This window comes from Macaca mulatta, chromosome 2 (assembly GCF_049350105.2).
Source record: "Macaca mulatta isolate MMU2019108-1 chromosome 2, T2T-MMU8v2.0, whole genome shotgun sequence".
Lineage (NCBI taxonomy): Eukaryota > Metazoa > Chordata > Mammalia > Primates > Cercopithecidae > Macaca > Macaca mulatta.
The window spans coordinates 151418141-151442697 of record NC_133407.1 but is presented as its reverse complement, the minus strand read 5'-3'; the positions used below and the strand labels follow the sequence as shown (position 1 = coordinate 151442697).

The window sequence follows — 24557 nt, the reverse complement described above, 5'->3', positions numbered from 1 at the left end:
TAGCACGTAGTGGATATTCAGTTGGAAACTTTTGATTGAAAACAAGGTTTGGATTCTGTGGTCCTTAATTTTAGGTCATTTCAGCTGTGACTAAAATGATTTGAGTGTTAGTGTTATATATGGGAAGGTAAGGGCTGTGGAGTCAGTGCAGCCCAGTTCAGAATCCTAGTTTGCCGCTTACAAGCTGTGTGTGAGAGAATTTTCTCAACTGTAAAATGGGGATATAATTCCTACCTAGAGTAGCACTGAAAGTAATGTGGATAATGATTGGAATGTATGCTATGTATCCTGCCTCATAATAGTAAGCTTCTAGTAAATAGTAGCTATTGTTAATAATAAAACAAGTTTCTGAAGGAGGAAGGCTTGAAAAGATGGGATTCCTTATCAACCTCAAAGTTTTCTAAAGGAGGAAACCCCACCCCCTTACTTCTGCATGGTTTCTGACCATGAACCGAACTCTGAACTCTGAACTCTGAATGTTATGGTAGAAAATTCATGTACTTTAAATTTAAACATATGGAATCTGGTTATTTTACCCACTGCTGGGGTGTTCTTGGGCAAGTAGCATGACTTCTCTGTCCAAAAAACAAAGGGTTTGCAGTGGCTTAACCTGTAATCCTGGTATTTTGGGAGGCTAAGGAGAGTGGATTGCCTGAGCTCAGGAGTTCGAGACCAGCCTGGGCAACATAGTGAGAGCCTTTCTCTACAAAAAACTGTTTTTAAAAATTAGCTGGGCATGGTGATGCGCATCTGTGGTCCCAGCTACTTGGGAAGCTGAGGTAGGAGGATCATTTGAGCCTGGAAAATCGAAGCTGCAGTGAGCTGTGATCATGTCACTGCACTCCAGCCTGGGCGACACAGCAAGACCCTGTCTCAGAAAATAAATTAATTAAAAAGCAAATGTGGATGGAGGAAGGAATTAAAAATCTGGCCGGGCGCGGTGGCTCACAACTGTAATCCCAGATGTGATTTGGGAGGCCGAGGCGGGCGGATCACGAGTCAAAGAGATAGAGACCATCCAGGCCAACATAGCCAACCCCATCTCTACTGAAAATACAGAAATCAGTTGGGCATGGTGGTGCATGCCTGTAATCCTGGCTACTCAGGAGGCTGAGGCAGGAGAATTGCTTGAACCTGGGAGGCAGAGGTTGCAGTGAGCCGAGATCACGCCACTGCCTGGTGACAGAGTGGACTCTGTCTCCAAAAAAAAAGAAAAAAAAAAAAAAAAAAAGAGAATCTTTGGGGTTCTTACACAAATTAAATGAGATAATTTATAAAGTGCCTAAAATACATCCTAGAAATAATAGTTTTTCTTCCATGAAGTCATAAATTCTGGCTTACACTTTTTTGCAGGTATTTCTCATAGTACTAATGTGTTCCTCACACTCAAGGATAGTTGCTCAGGAAGAAGAGAAATGTAATTGAAAAAGTAATAGACTAGTCTTGAGACCTGGGCTCATGTTCCAGTTTGGCCTTTTTTTTTTTTTTGGAGGTAGAGTCTCTTGTCCCCCAAGCTGTGCAACCTCCACCTCCTGGGTTCAAGTGATTCTCCTGCCTCAGCCTCCCCAGTAGCTGGGATGACAGGCACCCACCACCATGCCTGGCTAATTTTTGTATTTTAAGTAGTGATGGCATTTTACCATGTTAGCCAGGCTGGTCTGAAACTCCTGGCCTTAAGTGATGCACTGGCCTCTCGGCCTCCCAAAGTGCTGCGATTACAGGCGTGAGCCACTGTGCCTGATCCCTTGCTAAATCTTTCTTTCTTTCTGTTTTTTTTTTTTTTTTTTTTTTTTTTTGAGACGGAGTCTCGCTCTGTCGCCCAGGCTGGAGTACAGTGGTACGATCTCGGCTCACTGGAAGCTCCGCCTCCTGGGTTCACGCCATTCTCCTGCCCCAGCCTCCCGAGTAGCTGGGACTACAGGCGCCCGCCACCACGCCTGGCTAATTTTTTGTATTTTTAGTAAAGACAGGGTTTCACTGTGTTAGCCAGGATGGTCTCGATCTCCTGGCCTTGTGATCCACCTGCCTCGGCCTCCCAAAGTGCTGGGATTACAGGTGTGAGCCACCGCGCCTGGCCATCCCTTGCTAAATCTTTTAACTGCTGGTCCCATTTTCCTCATCTATGAAATATTTTATGGAAATGTATTAAAGAAAATTTTCTTTGCTAATTAATGCAGGAGGTATCACTTATGAAAAACCCACATCGTGCTATTTTCATAATTGGTCTTTATATATTGTGTTCTTGGGTTAAATACTTTTGTTCTAGACTTATAATTATTTATGTTTCTTACCAGGTTTAAGAATTGTTTAAGCTGCATCAATGGAGCACATACAGGGAGCTTGGAAGACGATCAGCAATGGTTTTGGATTCAAAGATGCCGTGTTTGATGGCTCCAGCTGCATCTCTCCTACAATAGTTCAGCAGTTTGGCTATCAGCGCCGGGCATCAGATGATGGCAAACTCACAGATCCTTCTAAGACAAGCAATACTATCCGTGTTTTCTTGCCAAACAAGCAAAGAACAGTGGTATGTGAAAATTCTACTTAGGAAATTTAACTATTTATCTGCCTGTGGGACACATTAAGGATCATGTTGTTCAACTTAAAGACAGGCAAAATATTCATTGTCATATAGGGTCTTTATTAATTTTTTTTCTAACTGCAGATTCATTTCTTTATATTGCTGTTCCTTTCACACCCCCTATTTTTTCCCATCTCTTGGCCTTCCTTCTATTACTCTTGCTTGGAATGTCTTCCTTTGTGCCACTTCATCCAAACAAATAGTACATTTTTATGGGTATATTTCAAAGAATTTTCTTTGAAAAGTCTCTAGGCCTTTCCAACTACTTTTTTTAGAAGACATTTTATTTCTTCTATTAAAATATTCACCTAAAGCTTTTTGAATATTACAACCAAGTATAAAGAAGAAAGTAAAATTACATAGAAAAAATTATTTTTGTGTATTTCATAGGCCCAGGACAAGTCTGGAGGCAGCTTAGAAATCATACAGTCTTCTTTTTCAGGGCACTGACACCAGCCAGTTTGTTCTGCATAGTTTATTTTTGTTGTACCAGTGACAGGTTCATATTGGCATCATGGCAGGACACTGCCACTAGGTTTTTGGATAGAAAATTTCTTTGTTGTTGTTGTTGTTTTTTTGTTTTTGAGACGGATTCTCACTCTGTCACCCAGGCTGGAGTGCAGCTCACTGCAACCTCTGCCTTCTGGGTTGAAATGATTCTCCTGCCTCAGCCTGCCAAGTAGCTGGGACTACAGGCACATGCCACCACGCCCAGCTAATTTTTTTGTATTTTTAGTAAAGATGGGTTTTCACCATGTTGACCAGGCTGGTCTCAAACTCCTGACCTCAGGTAATCCACCTGCCTCGGCCTCCCAAACTGCTGGGATTACTGACATGAGACACTGCCCCAGCCTGATACAAAACTTCAATTTTTCTAAGAATTTAGCACTCAAAAAAGTTATCTGGCCGGGTGTGGTGATTCACGCCTGTAATGCCAGCACTTTGGGAGGCCGAGGTGGGCAGATGGCTTGAGCTCAGGAGTTCGAGACCAGTCTGGGCAACATGGCAAACCCCATCTCTACAAAAAATATTTTTTAAAAGTAGGCTGGTTGTGGTGGCTCACGCCTGTAATCCCAGTACTTTGGGAGGCCAAGACCAGTGCATTACTTGAGGTCAGGAGTTCGAGACAAGCCTGGCCAACATGGTGAAACCCCATCTCTACTAAAATTACAAAAATTAGCCAAGCATGGTGTTGTGCGTTTGTAATCCCAGCTACTTGGGAGGCTGAGGCAGGAGAACCACTTGAACCTGGGAGGCAGAGGTTGCAGTGGGCCGGGATTGTGCCACTGCACTCCAGCCTGGGCGAAAGGGCGAGACTCTTATCTAAAGAAAGAAATAACAACAAAAACGTAGCCAGGCGTGGTGGCACGCATCTGTAGTCCCAGCTACTCGGTACTCAGGAGGCTGAGGTGGGAGGATGGCTTGAACCCAGGAGGCAAAGGTCGCGGTGAGCTGAGACCGCACTGCTTCACCCCAGCCTGGGTGACAGAGAGCCAGACCCCTTCTCAAAGAAAAAAAAAAAATTCTACTATTATGGATAAAACAAAACCAACCACCTAGCCAAAACAGAAAAGTGAAATTGTATTGGTTTTGCTTAATGGAACTGTTCAGAGAACTTGAGTTCAAAAACTTCCATGCCTCTTCCTCTCCCATCCTCTGTTCTTTGTGTAAAATCAATGCATAGTGTTTATACCGTATAGTCAGGTGAAGCAAGGTTCTGAGGTGGGGAACCCCAGTCCAGAGTTTTCTCTGTTTGCTTGTAACAGTTCCACTCTTCCCAATTTGTTAATAAATTGTTTATACTTTTTTTGTGAACCTAAGGAGCCTCCCCAGTATAGTGTTGAATACTTAGGTGCATTTTGAACTGAAGGCAAAACTCAAAAGTCCAATTAAAGTTTGAGTAAGTTTATCTTTGTCTCCCTAAAAATGAAACTTTTATGGCTGGCAAAATAAGTAGTAATAATCCCCTATATCTGAATAGTGGTCTTTCGTTTGCAAAGTAATTTTACCTACTGTTTCTCATTAATTTTCTTTCTGACCCTAAATTGAGAAGTCAGATATAGGAAGTGTGTGTTATGAGAAGTTGAAGACCATTTGGTGCTTCTTCAGAGTGTGATTGAGACTATCTTCTCCATCCCCATCTGCTACCAGTTTGCCCAGCAGGCTGGGAAACTTAATGTGGCATAGTGATTAAGTGTATGAACCTTTAAAAGAAGAAAACCCCAATTTACATCCTTGCATTGCCTTTTATTAGCTGTATCATTTAAACAAGTTTTGTACTTTTTTGAGCCTGTTTCCTGACCTTTATGAAATGAGGCTTGTACTTAGTACAGTGACTGATTCATTAGTGAAGTGGTAGCTATGATGATGATGATTATATATTTTTTTTAGGTAGAGGCTCTCACTGTCACCCGGGCTGGAGTGCAGTGGCCTGATCTCGGCTCACTGCAACCTCCGCCTCCCAGGTTCAAGTGATTCTCCTTGCCTCAGCCTCCCAAGTAGCTGGGATTACAGGCACCCGCCACCCCATCTGGCTAATTTCTTTGTATTTTTGGTGGAGATGGGGTTTCACCGTGTTGGCAAGGCTGGTCTCAAACTCCTGACCTTGTGATCTGCCTGGCTCACCTTCTCAAAGTGCTGGGATTACAGACGTGAGCCACCATGCCTGGCTGTTGTGACTATTTCTTAGCTTTTTAAACATCTATGTAGTCCTTGATCACCTCCATTTGAGCACAGCTAGTGGTTGGAAACCAAGCTTGACTTCTACAGCTTATGAGAAGGTTGTAGCCTAGGTTAGTTTTGCCTGTTTCTTTGGGTAAAGATGTACTAACTGTGAAAGAACTAGCTGCTTTCACCAGGCACCGAGCTTCAGGAAAGCAGTAGAGGAGGGAAGAGTCACTTAGGCCAGTACCATCAGTCAGCTGTTTTTACTCCTCCCCAGGTTGCTTCACTTCCTGAACCCAGAATGACTCTCATAATCACTCAGTGGGTTCTAGAAATTATTTAGCTGATTACAGCATGTATCCATGGAGGGCTGTAAAGAGGAGAATGAGACAGAGGACGTGTATCTGATTTAAATAATTTTAGATGTGATAATTAGGTTTTTGAATGTTTCTTCTAATTTTTATTTTCTAAACATGTACCTCTTTGACTTCCTCCTGCCGCTGTTGCTGCTATTGTTGCTGCTGCTACTGCTTCTAATTATTATTAGATGAGTGATTGACTGGAGCCGAGGACCACTACTGTTAGAATCAGCTGACCAGCAGGTTAAAATACAGATTCATTCTGTATGAATGGGCTTTATTCCATACTAACTGAATCAGAATCCTTGGATGTGTTGGACAGGTAGATGGAATCTATGTTTTCACAAGCTTCTCTGAGGATTCTAATGCCAGCTACATTTGGGAACCTGACTGGATTAGACGATATTTCAAGAACTGTCCAGCTTGAATTATGATTTAATGAAGACTGATAATATAACAGATATCACTTTATAGCTTAGAAAACATTGTTATACAGTATTTGGTGCAGGTCATGATTCTGTTAGTGTATGTTTATTACTCTTCGTTTTCCTCATTCTTAGTGTCTTCATAGTTCAGATCAGTATAGCTTGTTTTGTTTCTGAAAAGCTGGAAATTGGTGGGTATCACTGCGTCAAGAAACTTTTAAAATAAACTTATTTTGGGACATTAAAAAATATATACAGACTGGGTGCAGAGGCTCTTCCCTGTAATCCCAGCACTTTGGGAGGCTGACGAGCCCAGGAGTTTGAGACCAGCCTGGGCAATATAGTGAGATCTTGTCTCTACAAAAAAAAAAAAAAAAAAAGGGTGGTGCTGCAGCTGAGACTGAGGCAGGAGGATCACTTGAACCGGGGTGGTCAAGGTTACATGAGTCATGATCATGCCATTGTATTCCAGCCTAGATGACAGAGCAAGACCCTGTCTCAGTATATATAATACAGATTTTATACACACACACACACACACAACACCCGCACGTAGACAGAATAATAAATCTGATGTACAACTTACCCACTTTCAACACTTAGCTAACCATGGCAGTCCTGCTTAATCTGTGTTTTCATCCACTCCTTTCCCGATGTTTTGACACAAATCCCGGATATCATTTGTCTGAACTATTTTGGTATGTACAAGGAACTTTTAAAGAATGCTAATTTTATTTATTTTTAAATAGGTAAAGCATTCATATGAGCCAGAAGTCTTGAGTGACCCCTGCCCCTATATCCCCATTTCTTTTCCTTAGAGGTTTCCTATGATCAATCTTCTATCTATTTGAAGAATCAGTTGGTTTCCCCTTACCCTGTTGTTCATGACCTTTGCTTTCTTCCACATCTCTGAAAGAGAGGAAAAACCATCGGTAGCTAAGGAGGCTGTCACAAACTCCAAAGGAACTTTTTTCATTTGGAAAATCTTTTCCTTTCTCCCAGATGATTGATCCTCCCGGAAAATATTCCTCCCCCACTCCCATCACCTTCTGAGCTAATCTGTTACAAGTTCAAATTCTTCTACACTGTACTCTGAATGTGGAGTCCATCTTTGGGCCTCAAATAATGATTACTGGGCAGATAAGTCCCCATCAGTCCCTGGTGATAGCAAAATAAAGCCTTGTGAAAAACTTCTTACGTTGCCCCTGTCTGATATTTTTCAAATTCTTTAGGCTCACATGCATTTCCTTCTTTCCTAGATTGTTTTCTCTGCTTTGCATCCAAATACTATACCCTGGTTTGGAGCCTGGTAACTAGGAGGGCCCAGATACCTATGTCCTGTTTCTTAAGACTTTTTTCTGTTGTAAACCAGCTGGAGAAGGTTGGCTGGATTGGCACTGAGGTGCCTGGAGTAAGAGCCAAGATTAAGAACACTTTGGGCCTTTTGGAGCCCTGCTTTGCTTCCTTTCCCCTCCCCATGTATTTGCATAGGTAAATATATGCATACACTCACCACCTTCTGGGGAAGGGGTTGGCTGGCTGCTGTAAGCTGTTAACACTTTCAGAGGAGGAACTTTGCTGTAAGAAGTTAACAAGCACTGCAAATGTATGTTTTGCCCTCCTTGCTGGCCATACTGACTCTAGTTACTTTACTTTTGATTAACTCTTGGCTTTGAAGTTAACACATGGAGGACTTTTATTAAAACTCTGAAATTTTAGTTCAAATTTTTTTACAGCTGCCATTAATTGTGAGTGTCCTGGGCACTCACACTTCCCAATAGGGTTCTGAGTACCTGCCTAGCTTTTTGAGGGTTGAGTACAGGGAAATATAGAGAAGTATGTGCCACTAAGGCTGCTTGGTATGGTATGCACATATATTTAAACTAAGATTGGTGTTTGTCCCTACAGCAGGGCTGGAGTTCTGTATCTTCCACTTCCTGCTTTGCCTTCACTAGTGTTAAGTACTTGTGAGATGGAATTTTTGTTAGAATGATTAGTCATTTTTGTTGAAATAAGTTGAAGTACAAATTTTGATCATAAAAACTCATGTTTGTTTGTAGAGCAGATTGGCTTATTTCCTCTTTAATGAATCTAATGAACATACATGTGTATACATCTAATCACACAAAATTAGAGACATGTAAAGGAAAAGTTTATCATTTTCTCTGTCTTTTTTTTTTTTTTTTGAGACGGAGTCTCGCTCTGTCGCCCAAGCTGGAGTGCAGTGGCCGGATCTCAGCTCACAGCAAGCTCCGCCTCCCGGGTTCACGCCATTCTCCTGCCTCAGCCTCCTGAGTAACTGGGACTACAGGCGCCCGCCACCTTGCCTGGCTAGTTTTTTGTATTTTTTAGTAGAGACGGGGTTTCACCATGTTAGCCAGGATGGTCTGGATCTCCTGACCTCGTGATCCACCCATCTCGGCCTCCCAAAGTACTGGGATTACATGCTTGAGCCACCGCACCCGGCCGTCATTTTCTCTTTCTTAACCACTATCTCTTGATGTGAACAGCTAAGTATAAATCTTTCCGCACTCATATAGCATACAAATTTCTTCACCTTTTTTTTTTTTTGAGACAGAGTCTCACTCTTGTCATCCAGGCTGGAGTGCAATGGCGTGATCTCAGCTCACTGCATCCTCTCCCTCCTGGGTTCCAGCAATTCTCCTGCCTCAGCCTCATGAATAGCTGAGATTACAGGTGTCCACCACCATGCCTGGCTAATTTTTGTATTTTTAGTAGAGACGGGGTCACTATGTTGGCCAGGCTGGTCTCGAACTCCTGACCTCAGGTGATCCACCTGCCTTGGGCTTCCCAAAGTGCTGAGATTACAGGTGTGAGCCACCGTGCCTGGCCTCTTCATCTTTAAAATAATCTTACTCTATTATTCTGAAGGATATTTTCCCCCAATTAATATATCATGGACTCCTCTCCATCCAGGTCATTATAAGTAATATAATAGCTGCATAATGTGACATAATACAGATGTCTCACACTTCATTCAAGTACTTACCTATTGCTGTACATTCAGGTTGTTTCATATATGTGTGTGTGCGCGTGTGCCATCACAAGCAATGCTGTCATAAATTTGCCTGCACCTTTATAGACTGGTGCATTTATTTCTGTGCCCACCTTTCCAAGGGGTGCTGCAGCCTATGTTGGTCCTAAAGGTGATCCTTTGTTTGTAGGTCAATGTACGAAATGGAATGAGCTTGCATGACTGCCTTATGAAAGCACTCAAGGTGAGGGGCCTTCAACCAGAGTGCTGTGCAGTGTTCAGACTTCTCCATGAACACAAAGGGTAAGAGCTCAAAAGTCAATTGACTTCTTCAGACTAGTAAGGATCTTCTAGCTTCAAATAGCTATGTTTGTATTAAATTGTACTAGCTTCCTATAGAATATTGTTTATTTCTATGCCTTTCTTTATAAAGAGATAATTCAGAAAAATAGGTATTAAGAAATTGAAATTATTGCTTGGACATTCTCTTGAAAAGTCCAATACCTGTAATTTTAACACTTTGGGAAACTGAGGCAAGAGTGTTGCTTGAGGCCAGGAGTTCAAGACCAGCGTGGGCACATAGTGAAGGCCCATCTCTACAAAAAAATTTTAAAAACTAGCCAGGCATGGTGGTGCGGCCCTGTAATCCTAGCTGTTCGAAATGTTAAGGTGAGAAGATTGCTTGAGGCTGCAATGAGTCATGATTGTGCCACTGGACTCCAGCCTGGGCTGGAGCAAGATCCTATCTATTAAAAACAAAAAAGAAACAAACAAAAAAAAAACATATGTTAGGTATTGATAATGTTTCCATGGATGGAAACGGTAATGTTAGATGCTATGTTTTTTGAGGCAAAGATTTTTCTTTGTGTTTACTGTGTTTACTGTAATGCATTATATAGACTGGGCACTCAGAAAGTGCATTATTATATATATAAAGAATGCTATCCTCGGGAGATTGACTTTTCTCATTCACTAATTTTTTTTTTTTTGGTTCAGTTAAATGTGTCCTAATCCCTGCTGTTTAATAGATTGTTTAAAGATGCAGAAGCATTTCTGCTTCAGGGAAGATTCATAGTTTATCCTATTCTTAATGGTGGTGACAAGATAGAGGCATCCCCTCAAAGGCTAGGAGTAATACCTCAAAGCAGCAGAGCTGTCTGTAATTATCCATTATCCACTATTCCCTCCACCCCCAAAATATAGGGAAACCTTTAAAGGGTTCTTTTTTTACCCTCTTCTTGGAAAGGGTCAATTACATTATTCATCTTTAGCTTACATTTTTTCATGTTTCAAAGAGTTCTCCAGTTTGAGAGAATAGCCCAGGGAATGAATCTACTCAAAGGGGTGAGTGTAATTCTCAATTTAGGAGGCGTTTGTTGAAGTGCAAATCTTTGAAGCAGATGTTAACTTTTGCTGAATGTAGCCCAGGTTGGGTCCCTAAGCCAATCCATAGTGGTCCTTAAGGACTAGAGAGATTCTGAGACAGGGAGGGCTTGGTCTGCTCTCATCCAAGGCTGCACTAGTTTGGAGCTACTCTGGAGTCTCCAGGACAGAGAGCAGATTGTCATTAGGATCAGTCTGCAGATTGATGAGAAAATAAGGCTTGTCCTCCCTCTCTTCATAAGGGCAAAATAGTCCTTTGGAATTATAGGGAGTTTGCCAGGTGCTATATGGGTAATTATAGTAATGAGTGTATTATTTACTGTTGGATAGTGAGAAAAATGGCTTGACTAGGCTTCTGGTAGATGATGAAGAGGCTTGAATGGTGCTGTACATGTTATTCTCTTTACCTGAGAATATTCTTCCTTTGGAAAATGGGCCAGATTAACTGGATACAACATGAGAAAGGAATTGGGCATTGATTTTTACTTATATGTATCTTTTTTTTTATCTTATTTATACTGTAGGCAGAGAAAGTGTGGTTTCAGAATAGGTTTTAAAAGACAGTTATAAGTTTCTCATTGACTTATAGACCCTACAACTACAGATTTGAGTCTGTTATTAATAGAAAAGTACATTTTTCATTTGTGGTTCCTTTCTATTTATGTAGATTGAAATAGGCTACTGAAGACTAAATTTTGTACTGCAGCAATATTTATAATCCGTTTTACAGGATTTGGGGATTTTTGTAAGATTTTAATGTTACAAATTCCAATTTAATGTATATTGACTTTATCGTGAGATTGTTATATATCGTTGTTTAGATAAAACTTTATTCTGGCCAGACATGGTGGTTCACGCCTATAATCCCAGCGCTTTGGGAGGCTGAGGCAGGAGGACCGCTTGAGGTCGAGGATTCAAGACAAGCCTGGGCAACACAGCAAGACTCTGTCTCTACCAAAAAACATTTTTTTAAATAAATAGAAAACTTTATTCTAAGAACATGGGCTTTGGAGTTCAGCAGACCTAGATTCCAACATAGGCCCTTAAACTTGCTCTGTGGCCTTCAGCAAGTTACCTTCTTAGAGTCCCAGTTTTCTTATTTTTCAGATAGAAATAATACCTACTTCATAGGTTTGTTGTGTGAATTAAATAAGTTATTGTTGTATGGATTAAATAAAGTTGTATTTATATAGCATGTGATAAATGGTAGCTGTTGTTATTTCTATTGCACTTTTACCTTGTTTAAACATTTCCTGTTTATGCTTTTTTTAAAAATTCTTTTTAGTAAAAAAGCACGCTTAGATTGGAATACTGATGCTGCCTCTTTGATTGGGGAAGAACTTCAAGTAGATTTCCTGGATCATGTTCCGCTCACAACACACAACTTTGTAAGTTGCAGATCTCCTCTCTTTCTGGCATGTTGAGGGCTTTGCCAGGCATAACAGAAATTTCTCAGGTAATATGCGTATGTATATAGTTGAATTGTTTAAAGCTGTTTATGTTGTTGTTTACGGTAAGGCAATTTAGATTTCATTAGCCAGAGATACACTTTAATTTGTGATTATGAATTCTGTAAATGTTGGAAGTACGATTCATTTTGTAAAAACTCTTTTGGAGGCCAAGGAGGAAATGACTTTGTCTTTTGTCATCTTTTATTTATTCAGCATAATTTACACCTGTGTCCTTGTTGTAGGCTCGGAAGACGTTCCTGAAGCTTGCCTTCTGTGACATCTGTCAGAAATTCCTGCTCAATGGATTTCGATGTCAGACTTGTGGCTACAAATTTCATGAGCACTGTAGCACCAAAGTACCTACTATGTGTGTGGACTGGAGTAATATCAGACAACTCTTGTAAGGCATTGTTCTTTTTCTCAAGGAATATAGGGATGAGGAGTATAAATACTTTAAAGAGTATTTGGTGTAGATTTTGACTGGCAGGTCTGGATTCTAGACTCATTTAATGAATTGTGATCCAGAAACTACTTTAGAAACAGTGATAATTCTGAAACTAGCTAGGCTTGGTGGCATCGATACTCCAGAATGAGCAGGTAGGAGTAGGACTTAACCATCTGTCAAATTGAGATTGACATACTGTGACTGTGATTCAGTAAGGAAAAGAACAAAAGGATATGAAAACAAGATTTTTTGCTTTTCTCTCTTAATAGTATCATCTACTACGGTTGCTAGTAGACACTGCTGACACTGCTCTGTATTTTGTTGAATATGCTGAATGAGCCTTTGACACTGAGAAAGAGCAGAAAGCACAGTTGATGCCATTTTCTTCACTTTAAACTGGAGAAAACTTAGTTGTTTGGAATTGTTTGAATATAAAATCTTGAAAGATTCTTGTTTCTGTTAGGAGACAATATATTTCATATAGATAAAATTTTATTAAAGAATTTAGTTTATATTAAAAGTACATGGTCCAAACTGCCTTTTAAAAACTGTAACTAGGGATATGAAAAGTTTAAAGTTTTGTCCTTTTTTGATAGTACTAGAGAGACCAAGGGAGTGTTATTATTAGACCATGCTGAAAACATTTTTGCTTTCATGGTCACATACTGATTTTGTGATGAGAGCTTGAGTAGCACAAATGGCACAAGCTTTCGAAATTTATCTTATTTTTGTCCCCCCACCACCTTTTTTTTTTTTTTTTTTTTTTTCCTTTGAGACGAGTCTCTTTCTGTTGCCAGGCTGGAGTGCAGTGGCGTGATCTCGGCTCACTGCAACCTCCGCCTCCTGGGTTCAAGCGATTCTCCTGACTCCGCCTCCCAAGTAGCTCAGACTATAGGCACACACCACCACGCCCAGCTAATTTTTGTAATTTTAGTAGAGATGAGGTTTCACGTTCTTGGCCAGTATGGTCTCGATCTCTTGACCTTGCGATCTGCCCACCTCGGCCTCCCAAAGTGCTGGGATTACAGGCATGAGCTACCACACCCAGCATTTTTTTTTTTTTTTTTAAGACAGAATCTCGCTCTGTCTCACATGCTGGAGTGCAATGGCATGATCACAGCTCACTGTAGCCTTGACCTCGGGTTCAAGTAATCCTCTTACCTCAGCCTCCTGAGTAACTGGGACTACAAGTGTTTGCCACCATGCCTAGCTAATTTTTGTATTTTTTGTGGAGACGGGGTTTCACCATGTTGCCCAGGCTGGTCTAGAACTCTTGCACTCAAGCAGTCTGTCCGCCTTGGCCTTCCAAAGTGGTGGTGTTACAGGTGTGAGCCACCGCACCTGGTGGCACAAGCTTCTGAGTCTAACAGACGTATGTCAGAATCTCACTATTGTCATTAACCATAACCACAACTGAGTTTTCGTTCATGCGTCTGAATAAAGGGGATATTACCTTCCTTGCATTGTTCTTATGAGGCTTGCTGACAAGTGCCCAGCTCATGGAAAGAAGGTGCCTAATTACTCACTTTTCTGTGATTTATTCCTCCTATTTTAGTCTTTTTATCTATTTTCAAGATGGAATGTTTCCAGAAAAGCTCTGTGTGACATAGTTTGTAAAATGTTCTACTGTAGTTTGAAAAACATTATTTTGATATAGCTAGACATAGGACCAGTATTTCCTAGAAATGCACACTGGGCCGGGCGTGGTGGCTCACGCCTGTAATCCCAGCACTTTGGGAGGCTGAGGCGGGTGAATCACCTGAGGTCAGGAGTTCGAGACCAGACTGGCCAACATGGTGAAACCCTGTCTCCACTAAAAGTACAAAAATTAGCTGGGCGTGGTGGTGTGTGCCTGTAATCCCAGCTACTTGGAAGGCTGAGGCAGGAGAACCCAGGAGGCGGAGGCTGCAGTAAGCCAAGATTGCTCCTCTGCACTCCAACCTGGGCAACAGAGCGAGACTCCATCTCAACAAAAAAAAAGAAAATAAAAAAGAAAAAGCACACTGGAGCCCGTATGTTTATTGGCAGGTCAGTATTATTCACATTCAATAATCATTCAAACCCAGTTATTTGGAAATTGTTCCCTTTATTCTAGGTAATGTAAAACAGTTGAGGAAAATGTGACTGGGAAAAGTTCAGTTTTAGTAGCTCTGAGTTTGCAAAAGCAAGGCACGCTGATTGTCTCTGTAAGATTACTGTAAGCCTAAAAACCAGTCTTTCCCTGCTTTTGTTTAGATTGTTTCCAAATTCCACTATTGGTGATAGTGGAGTCCCAGCACTACCTTCTTTGACTATGCGTCGTATGCGAGAGTCTGTTTCCAGGATGCCTGTTAGGTAATTTTTTTACCTATAGCTTTTCTTTTAGAAAGTTATTGGGGGGGGGAGGTGGGGTTGGAAGCTCAAAGACAAAAAATAAGAGTTTCTTCACATTCCCTCCTCTCTATGTGGAAATCCCTTGCTGCTTCTGTGGAATGTGATACTGGTGGTACAGCAAAATGTAGAAATTTCTCTTTATGGATCTGTAGATCTTATATTCTGGAAAGTGACTTTGACTATAGTTTCTTCTGTTATCGTAGCATATTCCTTAATATGTCATTACATTTTAAAGAGCTTGAGATTCTACTTTCCTCAGTATGTACTGAGTTCAACCTCAATGGAAAGGGTCCCAAAACTTGATACAGTGATTCAATAAAAATAAAACCCTTAACTTTGAAATGCATGTTATGGCCTTGCATTTGCTAAAACCATGTATTTAAATAGACTAGTGTCTTTAAAAAACATTTAGTTATATTTTCAGCATAAATATTGTTTCTAATGTGTCTCTGAGTTTGCATATAACTTGTCTTTACTCTGTTTTCCAGCTTTACAATCAGTTTTGTTCAGTTCACATATTGCTCAGTGTTACACACATGAATTTGAAACCTAAAGTAAAATCTACATCCAAAATATCTTACTTTAGGCCAGGCATGGTAGCTCACGCCTGTAATCCCAGCACTTTGGGAGACCGAGGTGGGCGGACCACTTGAGGTCAGGAGTTCCAGACTAGCCTGGCCAACCAACATGGTGAAACTCCATCTCTACTAAAAATAACAAAAAACTGGCTGGATGTGGTGATATGCGCCTCTTGGTCCAGCTACTTGGGAGGCTGAAGCAGGAGAATCTTGAACCTGGTAGGCAGTGAGCTGAGATGGCACTACTGCACTCCAGCCTGGGTGACAGAGCAAGACTCTGTCTCCAAAAAATACACACACACACACACACACACACACACACACATAATGTGTAATCAGATAATGTTTAATGTGAAACTACTATGGAAATTATTAAAGGCAGCATATGTCAGAATAAGGAATTTGCATATGTCTGGATATATATTTGTGTATGACTTTTATTTTTCTTGATAATTTGAAAAGCAGATCTGACCAAGAGTTTGTAGTTACCTCTGAAGATTAGAAGAAACCAGGCCTCTGAAGCCATAAACAGAATTATGTGGGAAGGCATTTTTTCAAGACAATAGAACAATTTCCCTTAGAAAAGCTGGCCTTTTATCCCTTTAATTCATACATGGATGTTAACTGAATCTGAACAAACCTCAAACTAATCTTTAGAACAAATAATGAAAACGTCTGGCCTTTTTGCAGACATGCTCAGCACGTCTACTTATCTGTTTAAAATCTTAAAGTTCTCAAATTTAGTCTCTAAATTAAACTGGGCACGTTTCAACTAGCTTAATAAGTGGTAGTGTGGTTGTCAAATGTTAATCTATTCTTTCCCGGAGAAGATGTGAAAATTTGGAGTATTCGGGTGGCGCTTTATTAAAAAAAAGAAAACTTACAATACATTCTCTTTTTCATTGAATTCCCAATACATATATTATTTCCTGTTCCAAATTTTGTATGCAAAAGCACCCAGACTTAAGATAATTTTTAGATGTCACATATTTGAAAGAATCAAACATTGTGTCAAAGGTTGTACAGGTAGAGTTTGCCCTTAAGCATCTTAATCAAGTAGGTAGTTGAAAGACTTCACCAGTATGAAAGCCTAAATGCCAATCATGGAATTTTCTTTCTCCTCCTTGCCTAGTTCTCAGCACAGGTATTCTACACCTCACGCCTTCACCTTTAACACCTCCAGTCCCTCATCTGAAGGTTCCCTTTCCCAGAGGCAGAGGTCGACGTCCACACCTAATGTCCACATGGTCAGCACCACCCTGCCTGTGGACAGCAGGATGATTGAGGTAATAGGGCCCCTTGGGGGTGGTAATGTCAGTCAATTAATGGGGTGAGGGTGATATTTATTTCAGAGAGTTTTGGGTTTCAAATCTGATCAAAGAATGTTGCAACACTTTCTCAGGTCTCTGGACTTTTACAGTTTATTTTATATCCATAATATCTTTAGACTGGCTGAATAGTCTGGTTGGTATATCATTCAAGTGGAGAACTAAAATTTCCTGAAAAATATGTTAACATTTGAACTCTTCCCATTATCAGATTTGAATAGGCTTTTAATGAACGAGTGCCTAAGATATTTAAAGAGGAGTTTAATTTTGGTGTGGGACAGAAAATAACAGTGATGGAGAACTACAGATTCTCTGGAAGACTTTTGTGATTTTATTTAGAAATAAAAGGGTGGAGTCCTAGGATTTAATAAGCAGGTATTTAGGGAGATGTCCAAGTGCCCAAAGCTAGTGTTTTTGAACTGCTTTTTCTTTTCTTGGCTTTTTGGTTATGTCCTATTGGTTTAATTTGCTTTCTGCTTCATCTTTAATAACAACTGAATACACTTAAATACTTCCTTTGTTCTTTATTCTTCTTTATTTCTCATTGCTTTGGACTAGAATAACAGCCTGAATGCTTCTCCCAGGGCGTGGTCCAGACGATTTTGTTTGAGGGGAAGAGTAGGTATTTTTCTTCATGCTTTTGCTTTCTTGTAATTAACAGGATTGCTGAAACTGTCAGACAGTAGACTACCAAAAATGAAATAGTTGCAAAGTTAAATTTATATTTCTTGTTGCTTGTTTCCATGTTTTCTTTTTTCCTTTTTTTTTTTTTTTTGGCAGTAGAGTATATAGAAGTTAAAAAAAAATGTTGTATATGGTATTGATGATAGGTGAAATGAATTTCTTAAGTTAGGCCAGGCATGGCGGTGTATGCCTGTTGTCCCAGCTACTCCAGAGGCTAAGGCAGGAGGATCACTGGAGCCCAGAAGTTCTAGGCTGTAGGGAGCTACAATTGTGCCTCTGATTAGCCACTGCACTCCAACTGGGACAACATGGTAAGAATCCACCTTAAAAACAAACAAAAAATCTCAAATTAGATTTTGAGGCCAAGGGCATTAAAAAGTTTTTTGTTTTTTGTTTTAAATCAGTTCCAACCAGACTAATGTTAGACTGACTTAGTTGGTACTCACAGCATTGGTATTCTGTTTATATATTAGTACCAAATGTGTCAGTTTGGTTGATAAACCCTGGAATAAATATCCTTTATTGAAAGCTTATCAGAGATAACTATGCTCTCTCTCATCATGTAGACATCTGCTGCCTCAGGCACAGTTTATTTCACTCAGACCTCAAATCACTTTCAACATAATTGTCCTGCCACTGTTGTGAGGAGGTCATGTATAAGCTATTAATTTTGTTATTTTGGCTTTATCATTATGATTAGTCCTGATAATACAATAATATACCAGTTACTGCTACTTTTATTAAATGGTTTGTTCCTGTATGAACAGTGTAATGCTTACAGGGAACAGTAAAGGTCAGAATTGGCTGGGTGGGAAGATCACTTGCGACCAGGAGTTCGAGACCAGCCTGGGCTATATGTAGCAAAACCCCACCTCTACAAAAAGGTATATGAAAATTAGCTAGGCTTGGTTGTGCGCACGTGCAGTCCTAGTTACTCAGGAGGCTCAGGCAGGAGGATTGCTTGAGCCCAGGAGTTTGAGGTTGTAATGAGCTATGTATGATTGTGTCAAGCATTTTTGAGTTTTTATTATAAAAGAATTAGCACAACTGTTATGCCTCATCATTTTTTACTTTGGAAGCAGGGTAAATTTTGATTCCTGTTATTTAATCACATATGAGTCAGCATTTTAAAAGTAGACTAATTGTTGCTTTATTTATTTAAATTGTTTGTAAGTCTCAAATTATTCATAGTTCTCTTGAGTATTTAGATTCCAGGAACAATAGAAAAATTCTTTCTAGGATAAATTGATCCAGCTGTAGAAATTAGCACAGAATAAAATACGGAATATTTAATGGATATAGGGAAGAAAATTACTATGACATTAAGGAAAATATCCTACTACATAGGAATATAATTGTGGTTAATAAAAATAAATTGTGCTTTGCTTTAAAAACAAAGAACAGATTACTTGGATAATGAAGCTACAGCTGCCGATTTCTATTGAAATCCACGTTATTTTTTGCCACTGTTTTGCCCACCTGGCAGTTATCCTGCTGTACTTAAAAACACACAGATTCCTGGGCTTCCCACGTTCCCCTCCAGAACATGCTCAGTCAATCCTGGGTTGAGGATTAGGGGTGGATCGTCATTCTTCTTTCCAGAGTCAGAATCACTATCCAAGTAATTCTGAAGACTAGCTAGTTTTGGGAACCAGAACTAGGCTTTCTTGTTAAATTCCGAATTATGTTTTGGGAGCAGAGGAACAGCTTGGTTTGATTCTTTTTATCTCGTAATAATATCATTGAGTGGGAGCATTCTAGTAATAGTTCTGTGGAACAAGTATCTTGTCTATACTGTAGTTACACAAAGATAATAGTAGGACCTCCCCCCAAAAAATGTCCTTTTTGAGGATACGGGGGCCAAGTGGTTTTATATTATTCTATTATACTATTCTATTCCAAGTGATGAATTTTAGATTGGGGTTTAGGTCTCATCGAGGCCTCTGTGTTTTAAACTATTTTCCAAAGAGTTTCTAATAAATCCTAAAGATAGCCTTTGCTTTCTCCCATGAGTAGAATGTAATCAATTTCCAAATTCACCCATAAGGCAGTGTTTTGTGGTGAAAGAGCTGAGGGCTGAGATCCGTGTGTGATGGTTTCTGGTTCTATTTCTGCCACCCCCTGGCTCTGCCAAGTGACCCTGCCAAGTCTCCTTACCTGTTCAGATGTGTTTTCTTATATGTAAAATGTTGGTTTTGAACTTGGATTTGTGGTCTTTCCAGCTTTCTGTGATTTTAGGCTTGGATAAAGTATGTAGGCTGCTTACCTTTTGCAAATCCAACTTCTAGTTAATTTAGCCTAACTCCTTGTGGAGTAAGAGCTTCCCCCAGAATCCACCTCTCCACCCTGCCTTTTTAAAAAAAGTTTTGAGCCTCAGTGGAACAAGATTCCCAATCTTTGGAAGGGTCTCAGCTGAGAGTAACTTTGCTAGCTTCCCTTGAAAGAGTATGTTTGTTGTGTACATTGCTTTCTTTTGAGAAAAAGAATGTGGTTTTCATTATATATGAAAAACTAATACCAGGCTTGGCACGGTGGCTCACACCTGTAATCCCAGCACTTTGGGAGGCCGAGGCGGGTGGATCACCTGAGGTCAGGAGTTCAAGACGAGCCTGGCCAACATGGCAAAGCCCTGTCTCTACTAAAAATGCAAAAATTAGTGAGGCATGCTGGTGCACACCTGTAATCCCAGCTACTCGGGAGACTGAGGCAGAAGAATCGCTTGAACCTGGGAGGTGGAGGTTGCATTGAGCTGAGATTGCGCCACTGCACTCCAGCCTGGGTGACAGAGCAAGACTCCATCTAAAAAAAAACAAAAAAATTGATACCAGTCCCTCTAATATTTAATGAAAAATCAGCCTTGGAGGTACTGGCCACTGATACTTACTGAATTTAATCAAGGAACGTTGATTAGAGTATGTTTAGGATTTTTATGGTTTTTAGAGGTTTTTTAATACTATTTTGTTCTTGCACATCCTTCTCCTCTCTTTTCCCTCCCCCAGAGAAAATCTTTTGTGTGTAGGAGTTGACCAGCTTTCCTTTTCTGTTTCAGGATGCAATTCGAAGTCACAGCGAATCAGGTACTTTTCCATAGTCATTTAGCCAACAATAATGGGCTTTTTTTCTTTATACGGTGTATCTTCTGTTGGCTTATCCTTGTGTGGATTCTGTTTGTCTTGTCTATTAAGCCTCACCTTCAGCCCTGTCCAGTAGCCCCAACAATCTGAGCCCAACAGGCTGGTCACAGCCGAAAACACCCGTGCCAGCACAAAGAGAGCGGGCACCAGTATCTGGGACCCAGGAGAAAAACAAAATTGTGAGTATAGAAACCGTACCTCCTGCCAATTAGGGTTCAGTAAGAAAAACCTCGTTGGAAATTAGAATACTTTTAACTTATTTTGGGAGAGGATTCTAATAAAGTATATTTAATGAAGGAGATTATAAATGTCACTGTCATTTTTGGCACACTTGCATCAGACAGCTTGCCAGTGCTTTAACTGAAATGGTATTTCTCAAAAGACAAAAATTGGAATTGTGGTTAATATGTTTATCTTTAAAAGATATGGAAACAGATGACATGGGTTGATCCTTTCTTTGATGCCCTCATTATCAAAAGATTATTACCATTGCATGGAGTATAATAATGATCTCTACTTGTTTCAGAGGCCTCGTGGACAGAGAGATTCAAGCTATTACTGGGAAATAGAAGCCAGTGAAGTGATGCTGTCCACTCGGATTGGGTCAGGCTCTTTTGGAACTGTTTATAAGGGCAAATGGCACGGTAAGCTTGGGGTCTTCCGTTTACTTACTGCAGGGCTTTGGTGTGAAGTCAAGTTTCAGCTCGGGGGGCCAGGAGGAAGAGAAGACTGAGTGCTTCTGGGCTTACAGCAGTACTCTCCCTTAGATACTTGGTTATACTTGAAGACTGAGCTTAATTCTTTTTAGACTAGGTTCTTATAAAGCTCCCAGGATAATTAGAAATTAGTGAATAAGACTTGAGCCCTATAATCAGATGTCAGGAGTGCTTCTCCTTTAAACTGATTAAATACAGTCTGCACATGGGTCATGCTTGGAAGCTCCTTAAGTGAGCAAGAGTCTGCTGCTATGGAGGGAGCTTGGGTTCTAAAAACTGTAAGTTGGAAAGGACCTTAGAGATTGAAATGGGGGCTGATTTGTCCATGGTCATGCAGTTAGGCAAAAGAAAGCTGGACATCTCCTGAAATAACTTCTCTTTGTCCCGCCCAAGGATTAGTTGTGGGTATCCCTATCAAACAGGGAAGGCATAGACTTAATTATTGAATCTGTGTGGAATATTAGTGTTCTTATTTTAATGGAAACACTTTGTCACTTGGAAGAAAGGTACTATTTAACTTCTGTAGTTACAGCTTGTGTATTTTGGCAACACTCAACATTTTGGCAACATACTTAGCATTTCTCTGTTAGGTTTTTAATGCCTCTGGCTTTAGGACTTTGGCAAATAATAGGTATTTTCTTGAAAATGCTGCATGTTCCCAAAAAGTCATCTCTTCTAAATTCAGATTACAATAAAGCAAAAATCACAGAGTCCCTCAGTGCCTATACTTCTACTTTGGATGACACCGGAATTATCTTTAGAGATAAATGTGCAAATGTGCAAAGATTGAGAGAAGTTAAAAGCATCAAATGAATGGAGTATTAAAATTCAAGGTACTGAAAATATCAAACACCTCCAGTTTTGAGTACTTGGTGGTGTTTTTTTTTTTGGAGATAGATTCTTGCTCTGTTGCCCAGGCTAGAGTACAGTGGCACAATCACAGCTCACTGCAGTCCTCAATTCTTGGGCTCAAACAATCCTTCCTAAGCCTCCCAAGTAGCTGGGAGCACAGGTGAATGCCCAGCTAGTATTTTTTTATTTTTTGTAGAGACAAGGTCTATGCCCAGACAATGCCCAGCTATATATTTTTTTATTTTTTGTAGAGACAGCTAATATTTTTTTATTTTTTTTTATTTTTTGTAGAGACAAGGTCTCACTATGTTGCCCAGGCTGGTCTCCAACTCCTGGACTCAAGCAGTCCTCTTGGGTCTCTCAAAATGCTGGGATTACAGGCATGAGCCACTGTGCCCAGCCTTACCTTGTGTTCTTTAATGCATGGTTTTTACCACTTGTAATTTACCATGCTCATTAATGCATGGGTTTTCACCATTTGTAGTTAATCATCTGACCAATTTCTAGTTCCTTAAGAGGATTGGCACCCGACTGAACATTTGTAAAGTACATGTGGAATGATTCCTTTTCCTTTGAAAATTGCATCTGGCTGGGCAGGGTGGCTCACGCCTGTAATCCCAGCACTTTGGGAGGCTGAGGCAGGCAGATCACTTGAGCCTAGGAGTTCAAGAACAGCCTGGGCAACATCGTGAAATCCCATCTCTACCAAAAATTAGGTGGATATGATGGCACTCGCCTGTAGTCCCAGCTACTCGGAAGTCTGAGGCAGGAAGATTGCTTGAGCTCAGGAGGCGAATGTTGTAGTGAGCTGAGTACAGTGAGTACACACTACTGTACTCCAACCTGGGTGAAAGGGCAAGACCCTGTCTCAGAAAAAAAAGAAAATTGCATCTAGTATGTACTACCGGGCTGCCTCCCGGGTCCCAGAGAAATGATACTATTGTAGAATATTTATTTATATATATTTAGAGACAAGATCTGGCTCTGTTGCCCAGACTGGAGTACTGTGGCACAATCTTGGCTTACTGCAGTCTCTGCTTCCTGGGCTCAAGCCAGCCATCCTCCTGCCTCAGCCTCCCAAGTAGTTGGGACTATAGGCACATGCCACCACACCCAGCTAATTTTTGTATTTTTTGTAGAGATAGGGTTTCGCTTTGTTTCCCAGACTGGTCTTGAAATCATGAACTCAAGCGATCCGCCTGCCTCGGCCTCCTAAAGTACTGGTATTGCAGGCATGAGCCACCATGCCCAGCCAGTTGCAGAATATTTTAGATGGCATAAATATCTCCAGGATTCCTTAGGAAAGAAGAACACAAGCACTTTGTGGGATAGAGCACTTACTTGTATCTGAGATAACAAGGCTGCTAGTAATTGTAGGAGGCAGAGCAATGGATATTGCATTTATTGCTTCTGTTAGCATTTGATCATTTTTATATCACATTTTAAAAGCCCCAGCTAAAAGCCAGCGGATGAAGTTTAAGTTGTACCCAAGTTTAATTTTCCTCTGGTTGAGCACTTTTATTTGGGGATTCATAAGTTTTCAAGGTATTACTACATGGTTCTGCTTCCGAACTTTGTCTTCTCTCAATAGGGTGAGCTTTCAAACTGTGATAAAGATTATTTGTTACAGTGTTACTTCCATAAAGACTGCTATTAGAATGTCGATAACTTGTTTTTAAGATTCTAGGATTTTTTAGGCCAGGTACGGTGGCTCACGCCTGTAAACCCAGCACTTTGGGAGGCTGAGGCGGGCTGATAATGAGGTCAGGAGATCGAGACCATTCTGGCTAACACGGTGAAACCCCGTCTCTACTAAAAATACAAAAAATTAGCTGGGTGTGGTGGCGGCGCCTGTAGTCCCAGCTACTCGTGAGGCTGAGGCAGAAGAATGGCGTGAACCCAGGAGGCAGAGCTTGCAGTGAGCCGAGATCGTGCCACTGCACTCCAGCCTGGGTGACAGAGCGAGACTCAGTCTCAAAAAAAAAAAAAAAAAAAAAAAAGACTGTAGGTTTTTTAAGTCAGAAAGTCTCAAAAGTCAGAGGAGTGAGGAGCAGTGGACTTTTATGCCATGCTTTCAGAAAGCAAGCCCTGGTCTATGAATGAAGAAGAAAAATGAGTGGTCAAGGAAACATAATTTCTAGATTGTTTCGTGCAATACTTTTTTCCCCCCCATATTCTGGTTCCTGTATACAATATACCTGTTCAGTATCTTAAAAATTACAACTGTTTTCATGATTTTGATTGAAGATTTTTTTTAACTCAGCCGAGCCACTGTGGAAGTAAAGCAGAAAGGGTCTCAAAGCAACTCAGAGGCCTCAGATGCATAAACTAAAACTCAACATATTTATTTAAAGCAGCATCTCTGAGGCCCAAAGTTCACAACCTCCTTTTGAGCATTAAATTTGGCATCAAGCCTGGGTGCGGTGGCTCATGCCTGTAATCCCAGCACTTTGGGAGGCCAAGGCAGGCATATCATTTGGGGTCAAGAGTTCAAGACTAGCCTGACTGAAATGGTGAAACCCTGTCTCTGATAAAAATATAAAAATTAGCCGGGCGTGATGGCGCGCACCTGTAATCCCAGCTACTTAG

The 24557-nt window shown here is 40.6% G+C and overlaps 1 protein-coding gene across 35 annotated transcripts in view; it reads left to right on the top strand.

The window, feature by feature from the left end:
* RAF1 (Raf-1 proto-oncogene, serine/threonine kinase) overlaps nucleotides 1-24557 on the top strand; it is an 83208-nt gene that overhangs the window by 45330 nt on the left and 13321 nt on the right. For 10 of the 35 annotated variants that reach the window (NM_001266302.1, XM_015130204.3, XM_077990020.1 and 7 more), the window contains 9 exons: nucleotides 2295-2527; nucleotides 9215-9327; nucleotides 11693-11795; nucleotides 12101-12258; nucleotides 14539-14637; nucleotides 16387-16540; nucleotides 20316-20343; nucleotides 20452-20579; nucleotides 20927-21044. In NM_001266302.1, the coding sequence (NP_001253231.1) occupies nucleotides 2321-2527; nucleotides 9215-9327; nucleotides 11693-11795; nucleotides 12101-12258; nucleotides 14539-14637; nucleotides 16387-16540; nucleotides 20316-20343; nucleotides 20452-20579; nucleotides 20927-21044 (1108 nt within the window). In that variant the 5' untranslated portion in view covers nucleotides 2295-2320. Of the gene's footprint in view, nucleotides 1-2294; nucleotides 2528-9214; nucleotides 9328-11692; nucleotides 11796-12100; nucleotides 12259-14538; nucleotides 14638-16386; nucleotides 16560-17140; nucleotides 17201-20315; nucleotides 20344-20451; nucleotides 20580-20926; nucleotides 21045-24557 lie in introns of all 35 variants that reach the window. The other 25 variants (XM_077990029.1, XM_077990030.1, XM_077990031.1 and 22 more) reach the window with 8 other exon arrangements.